The 7,520-nt window shown below is 37.9% G+C and overlaps 1 protein-coding gene across 5 annotated transcripts in view; it reads left to right on the top strand.

Annotated features, from left to right (window-relative positions):
- The window catches only part of clcn2b (chloride channel, voltage-sensitive 2b), a 204,581-nt gene that overhangs the window by 113,150 nt on the left and 83,911 nt on the right, over positions 1-7,520 (top strand). For all 5 annotated transcript variants that reach the window (XM_017436968.3, XM_017436967.3, XM_017436971.3 and 2 more), the window contains one exon: positions 6,097-6,252. In XM_017436968.3, the coding sequence (XP_017292457.1) occupies positions 6,097-6,252 (156 nt within the window). The remainder of the gene's footprint in view (positions 1-6,096; positions 6,253-7,520) is intronic.

Genomic DNA, 7,520 nt, shown 5'->3' with positions numbered 1-7,520 from the left:
AAAGTGACAACACTAATACATTCTTCGTAGCCTACGTTATGAAATATTTACATGAATCATTGATACAATTATGATAGAAACGATAGAAGAAAATATATCACGATAGACACTTTTCTATCGTCCCCACGATATGAATCGTTATATCGCCCAGCACTACTGTATGGTTTTTACTCACCAATAACAGTTAATAATATACAGGTGAAAACAAAAACCGTTTGGCAAATCCCATCTGTGTTGACTTGATGCTAATAGAGGGGTTAAAAGTGAATACAATTTATCTAAAGTAACCACTTTTCATCCATTTCTTTTTTTTCCCCATGATGTTTAAAATATGTAAATGAGAACAGCTATTTTGGAAGTTCAGCCATTATGAAATGCGTTATAAAAGATAGCAGGGAAGAATAAAATGGATAGTAGGCAATGGCATGACCTACATATATTTTTAAGCTTTATTTCAGAAGAAACATAATCAATGAAGAAAAACTAGTTAGGATAGAATTCCTTTATTGTCATTGTACAAGAACACAAAAGGAAATTTAAAAAAATAGCAACTCTCGAAGGCAGTGCAAAGTATATAAGAATAATATAAATATAGTAGAAGCACTAGAAACAACCAGGATGTTAAGAAAATGTCTGTTCAGGTTTTGGATGAGTTTGCAGTGTTGAGGGCAACAACAGCTCTCGAGTAGAAAGTATTGTTTAGTCTGTTTTTTCTTGAAACGCCTCCCTGAGGGTAAGAGTTCAAAGAGGTGGTGGCTGGGGTGTGAGGGCTCCCTAATTATGCTGTGGGCTCTACGGAGGCAGCCGGTCCTGTAGATCCTCTCCAGAGATGGATGGAATGTGAGTTCACATTCTTTTAGTTACAAATGCTTATGAACATAGATTCATTTTGGCATGGGTGAAATTAATTTTGAACTCGTCCTTGTTTAGGATGACCTGGTAACACTGCCAGAAACCACACCAACATGACGTCTTTGGTTTGTGATCACCAGGCGGTGCTGTCAAATACATTCTCCTTTTGAAAGAAAAAACATAAGAGTTGAGGAAAACGTGCTAGCTATCTAATCAGCCTTTTCCAGCTAAATATCATGATCATCCGCCATCATCAACACTTAATTGCACTACTTCAAAGCAGTGTATCAAAGTAGGTTTACGTTAACTTAAAGATGCTGAATTATAGTTACAACCAATTGGTAGCAGTGCTATATCATCACATTTTTTTTAATGGCTAACAGTTTTAATCATTTGGCTAACCAGATGCCAAATAAATCAGTGGTGGAAAAAATGCTGTATTTGAAGTCCTCTGTTCTTCAAAAGAATGAGTCAAAAATTGCAACATTGCAACTCCAAATGATGACATATTGGGATATCTCAGCAAACAATTTGGTGAAAAGATAACACTGAAAGCTTTTTACACTTTTGTTAAATTAAACAGACACAATGTATGGGTTGCTCTGGATTACAGTAATGAAAAGAGCATGACAGAGACAGACAGCAGCAACAATGACAATGCTTTTGAATCAAGTATTTCTCCTCTGCAAAACAAAGATTGCAACTCTTTTCATGAGGGGCACCCATTTGAACAGTGGATACATAAGATTCCAGAGAAAGTCACATGCAAAAAAATATATAAAAAAAAAGAGAATACACCATTTTGAGGCCAGGTACATGGACTCACATAGTAAACCAGGGAATCTGGAATGAGGGTAAAGGTTCATGCACCATTACATTTAAACGAGCCAAGGTGTACCTCACCATTGTATCCTCTTTTAAAAGATCAGAGGCTTTTGTAAAGAGTGCAGTGGTCAAGTTTACATTACATGTGCAAAGGAACCTGAGATTCACTGTCTAATGGTGCTTAAGTGTGTGATGGCAAACGCAGATGAATCCCTGCACACTGGCTTTTCTAAGAGAGCCATGTCTGGAAATCTGCTGGCAAAAGTTACAAAATAATTTTGTGAAGGCAGACTGGCAGGCAAATGGACTTTGGTGATCCAGAGCCAAGACATCTACCAAATTTGGCAACCCTGCACAAAGCCAAACAAGAACAAAAACCCAATACTGTCATTACAGTCGTTGAAATACAGTTCTCCTCACAGTGGAAGCATTGGATTAGACAAATTATTCTGTCACTATTGGAGTCAAACTCAAATGCTTATGTACAAGATGGTGAAGCAACCCATTGTTGAATTTGATGCAACTGGCTCAGTTGTAAAAAGAAAAATAAAATAAAAAAGAATAAAAATAATAATAATAAAAAGCTTCTCAGGCCTAATGGTTAGTCTGGAAATATCTTCCTATATCAAGGTGTTTCAGTAGGAAGTGACAACTCTCACATCCCAGTGGTGCAGTGGAGACATGATGTCCAGGCAATCGCCAGATGGTTGTCAGATTGGATAAGTACTGGAGCATCAGTTCCAAAGGAGGCCATTTGAGATTTCTCTTTAGTTTTATTTGGTGCTTTAGTTAAGGCTTTTACACATCAATCTATTTTGAAGAGCTACATTAATGAGTGCTTTAGTGTCCTTCAGAATAAATCCTGGAAACCACCACCATGTTTCATCAGAGCAGATGTGGCACACTTCGTTAAAATGATTTGCCAGTGGGACTGTTTGAGAAAACAGCCTCATTGGGTGAAAGACTTCTGTGTGATCAATGGCACAGCTTGTCAAGTCGCAATCTTTGGAGGAAGCATAGGTCCTAATATGCAGCATTGCTACTGTGGCATTAAGTGAGACAGAAGACTACAACAGTTTAGGAAGCCCCATCATGTCAGAAGTGTGAAAACCAAACCTTAAAAGAAAAACTACAGATGAGACTATATCTATTCCTGATGAATAGAGGCTGGATTGGATCAGTGCACACAAATGAACACTGAATTGAGGTGGTGGGTAGCAGATATTTGTAAGGAGAGTAGGTGCCATGCCAAAGTTAATGGTGACCGAGACAATATGCGCTTTGTACCCGAGCTTGTTTCACACCTAATAGGATTGGGAGGTTACCTACCACTCTGGACTGGCGTAATGGTTCCCCTGTTTCACAGCAACTTCAGCTGATGTTGAAGCAGAGTTCAAGAACATTCTGCAAGATCTGTTTTGCAAATCCAATGCAAAATAAGGCAGAGGTTTCCGGACAGGATTATACAGTGAAGCTTCAGAATCCACTCAAGAAATGGATAGTAACTGCTCTCAGGAGCCCCACACAGACAAAACAGCAGCTTTGGAAAACTGGAGATGCCTTGCAGTCCCACCAAAGAAGAGTAAATTGACTTGTCCTGAATGACTCTATTCAGATCCAGCTGTAAAAAGGTAAAAAAAAAAAGTTAAGCTGGGGCTAATAAAAAAATGGAAATAATCAACAGCCAATCAAACTTGGCAAGAGAAGATACTGTGTCATGAACACCTGGGCCTTTGATGCTGTTTGTCAAAGTCTGTGCTGCACTTTTCGTGACAGTCTTTCTGCTCAAAATATGTTCAAAAGTTTAGAAGAGAATAAAGCATGATAGCGGCAGAAACAAAAGCTTTTGCTGCACAAACGTAGCACAAACATTTCCACAAATGAAAATAATAGCAGCTCAAATGTAGCAGAGTTGATTGACACCAATTTTGTTTAATTTCATAACTGGGGGGTGCTGCTGTTATCTTTAAAATGATAGCAGCACAAATGTAGTACAAACATTTGACTCTAATTTCCAATGATTTGAAGGCGGTGGAGAGGCCACCTTCACTCAGGTCAGAATGAATAACCCAGAACTGGTTCCATCAATTGCAGAAAGTCGTCCAGGCCCTGAAATAGCAATGTAGCCCCAGACCATCATATTACCACCTCCATGTTAGACTGTTGGTATGTTATTTTTATGTTTTTGTTTGTTTGTTTTCTTAAATGCACTGTTAGTTTTATGCCAGATGTAACAGGTTGCACACTTTCCAAAAAGTTCCACTTTTGTCTCGTCCTGGGGATCATAAAGATGATTTTCTTTGCCAAATGTAAGACAGACCTTTGTGTTTTTATTCAGCAGTGGTTTTGACCTTGGAACCATGCCTTAGAGGCCATTTTTGTCTCTTTCTTAATGTTAAATCATAAACTCTGACCTTAACTGAGGCCAGTGAGACCTGCAGAGCTTTCAGTGTTCATTTGGAACCACCTGGATAAATTGTTGATGCGCTCTTTAAGTCACTTTGGTCGACCAGCTGCTCCTGCAAAGGTTCATCACTGTTCTATTTTCTCCATTTGTGGATAATGGCTTGATTTATTAAAAATATAATAATTCTTTAGGTCTGGCAGTAATCTACCAGTGTGTGGCTAGTCAAATTGATCTTGACTTTCCAAAAAACTAGTTATTTCATGATTTAACAAGGGCCAGGTTGGTTTAATTTCTTTGTATCATAGGGTCAGGTTGGTTTAGAGATCTTTTTTTCCTTCAATAAATTAAATCATCAATTGAAAACTGCATTTTGTTTACTCTGTGTATTTTTTAAATGTATTTGTTGATCTGAAACATTTAAGTCTGACCAAAAAAACCCTGAAGAAATCTGGTGAGGTAAATGCCTTTTCCGATCCATCAATTCATTCATTCATTCATTTATCCATCTATCCATTCATCATTTTCTTACCCACTTTTTCATGCAGGGTGGCAGGGAGCTGGTGCCCATCTCCAGTAGTCATTGTGTGAGAGGTGGGGACCTAGACAGGTTGCCAGTCCATCACGGGGCGTACTTTTTCACAGTACTGTAGATGTACACAATGGTTTGCAATTTTCTTTGTTTTGTCTACTGGATTTTTTTAAACCTTTGGCCTGAAACTTTTGGGTTGACAGAAAAACTCACCATTACACAAATAAATGGTACAAAGTACAAATGAATACGATACTTCAGTTCATATTTAGGATATCAGATTGTGTTAAATCAATACAATTACTTATAAACTTGCAGAAAGTTGTGTACTGTATGTTTACTGTATGTTTACATTCACACAGCAACAAACAGGAACAAAATTTGATTTGTTTTTAAAATTAGAATTTTCTCAGTGTAGACTGCAGTACAAAATGTGAACGATTTGTACAGGTACCCTTATGTACAAAGGTGACTAATAAACATATCAAAACAAGACTTCCTTATGATTTTACAAAATCAGTTTATCTAATTTTAGCTAAGATTTATTTCTGTTACTTAAAATAATTAACTTCTGTCTGATTAGTTTTTAGCTAGCACCTTACTGGGGAAGGTCACGGATTCACACACACACCCAACTCTTTTGTGTAGAGTCTGCATGTTCTCCCTGTGCATGCATGGGTTTTCTTTGGGTACTGGTTTCCTCCCACAGACCAAAAACATGCATGTTAGGTTAATTGGTAACTCTAAGGTGTCTCTCGGTGTGAGTGAAAGCGTGAATGGTTGTTTCTTGTTTGTTTCTCTTTGTCCCTGTGATGGAGCTGCTACCTCACCAGGGTGTACCCGCCTCTTGCACAGTGACTACTGTAGATAGGCACCCTGCGACCCAGAAAGGAAAAGCAGGTAAAAGAAAATTGATGGATGGGTGGTTTTGTGAGGTGCATTTAGCTTCTTTCCTGTGGTGAACAACAGTCAGCGTTTGGAGACAAGTTTGAAAGTCTATTGTGGATATAAGGTAACAGCTACCTTAGAGCAATGGTGCCCAATTCTGATCCTTGAGAGCCACTATCATGCATGTTTTAGATGTTTCTTTACTTTGTCACACCTGATTTGAATGAGTGAGTAATGAACAGGCTTCTGCAGAACTTGAAGACATAGCGAAGAGCAGGAAACAACTAAAGCACGCAGGATAGTGGACTGGGCACCACTGCCCTGGAGCCACCTGAAACAATTCAACCTTCACTCGGTTAAAACGTACACTATTAAGTATGTTTTTTGGTTTTTACCTTGTCATGCTTACACAAGACAGTATTTTGACAATGTTTCCTTAACCAAATATGATCAAAAATAATTTCTGCTGCTAAATGTGTAGTAAGCACTGAGGTATTTTAGTTTATATAATAATAGCTATCCCCTTTAAGATTTAGGAAAATAGTACTGCCCCCTGCTGTTGGCATTTAATTGTGATTTGTTTTGTGGTCTGCAGCTGACCCAGAAGGAGTCTCTGGTGACGTTACTGGACAATCGGACATGGGCCAAACAGGGCATTGCTGAGGAGTTTGACTATATTGGACATGCTCAAGCCTGGAAACACCCACAAGTCAACGTTTTTGTCACACTGGTCCTCTTCATCGTTATGAAGGTAGGAGCTAAGATCCATACTGAGATTTTATTCTGCTCTAAGTTATTTTAAAACTCCCCACATGCCAGCTAATCTTTCCTTACTTGCTTATTTTTTCTGTTCCTCTGGGTCTCTTCTGTTTTCAGATTTCTGTTTTTTATCCCTCCTATAATGTAGTGTGTTCTTGTAAATTCTGTCGCAAGCAGAATCTGCCCTTATGAAAAAACCACGTGAAATTTACTTTTTCTTTTTTCATGTGATCCCATGTTTTAACACACAAAGAACATGGTAAAAGTTTTCAAAATCACATGACCTGTGCAGAACCTTTGAAGTTCCCTAATTTTCTTAAATTCCAAATTCACGTGTTATGTTCATGTGGTTTTTCTGTAAGATGAACATTCAGAATTAAAAATAATACTAGACCTGTTCTAATAGGAAATTATTATTTTTTTCTTTTACTTGTCAACAAGAGGAACATGTTCAAAAAGTAAAAAAAAAAAAGTTCCACTTTTTTGTCTCTGACTGTGGCTCAGTTTTTGCTGTTTGTTAAATAAGAGTGAAAAAATGAAAGGTGTTGGCTTAAAGGAGCATAAGGCTCCTTTTGTCCACCACTGCAGGCTGTATGGGTGTGTGAAGGTATTGTTGTTTGTTAAAGTGAGATTACAGCAGCATCACATTGTGGACAATGAAAAGCTGTAAACGTTATACCTTTATATATACTACCACGCGCACATTCAATATTGGGATTCCATTTTCAGTATCATATTAAGTCTTTTTTCTCAAATGCTTACTGCTTAGCTTACGTATTATAAGTATTACAAACTAGCAGGAAACAGTTGCTTATGTGTGTGTTTGTGGTTGGCTGTGGCCACACTGTGTTTACTTGCATGAAACTGATGATGGATTTCTAAGAGCTTATCTGCAAGTCACATCTTAGTCAGAAAAAATGGTTCCTGCAAAACAATCTGGTGGACAGACAAAACATTGACTCGATAATGTTAAAAATAACTAATACATTTCTAAAAAGTCAGTATTTGGTGTAATATTTGAATAGTATCTCATAAACCCAAACTTTATCACTATGTATTTCACATCACATATGTGGTGTCAATCCATGTGTGAAAACGATGTCTCTCGCTCCCTGAACCACTCTTTCACAATTAAAGCCCGATGAATCCTGGCATTGTCATCTTGGAATATGCCCGTGCCATCAGGGAAGAAAAACTCCATTGATGGAATAACCTGGTCCTTCAGTATATTCAGGTAGTCAGCTGACCTTTGACCTCATT

The sequence above is a fragment of the Kryptolebias marmoratus genome, linkage group LG2 (genome assembly GCF_001649575.2).
Source record: "Kryptolebias marmoratus isolate JLee-2015 linkage group LG2, ASM164957v2, whole genome shotgun sequence".
In the NCBI taxonomy this organism is placed as follows: domain Eukaryota; kingdom Metazoa; phylum Chordata; class Actinopteri; order Cyprinodontiformes; family Rivulidae; genus Kryptolebias; species Kryptolebias marmoratus.
This window is presented reverse-complemented; position numbering and strand designations above follow the sequence as displayed.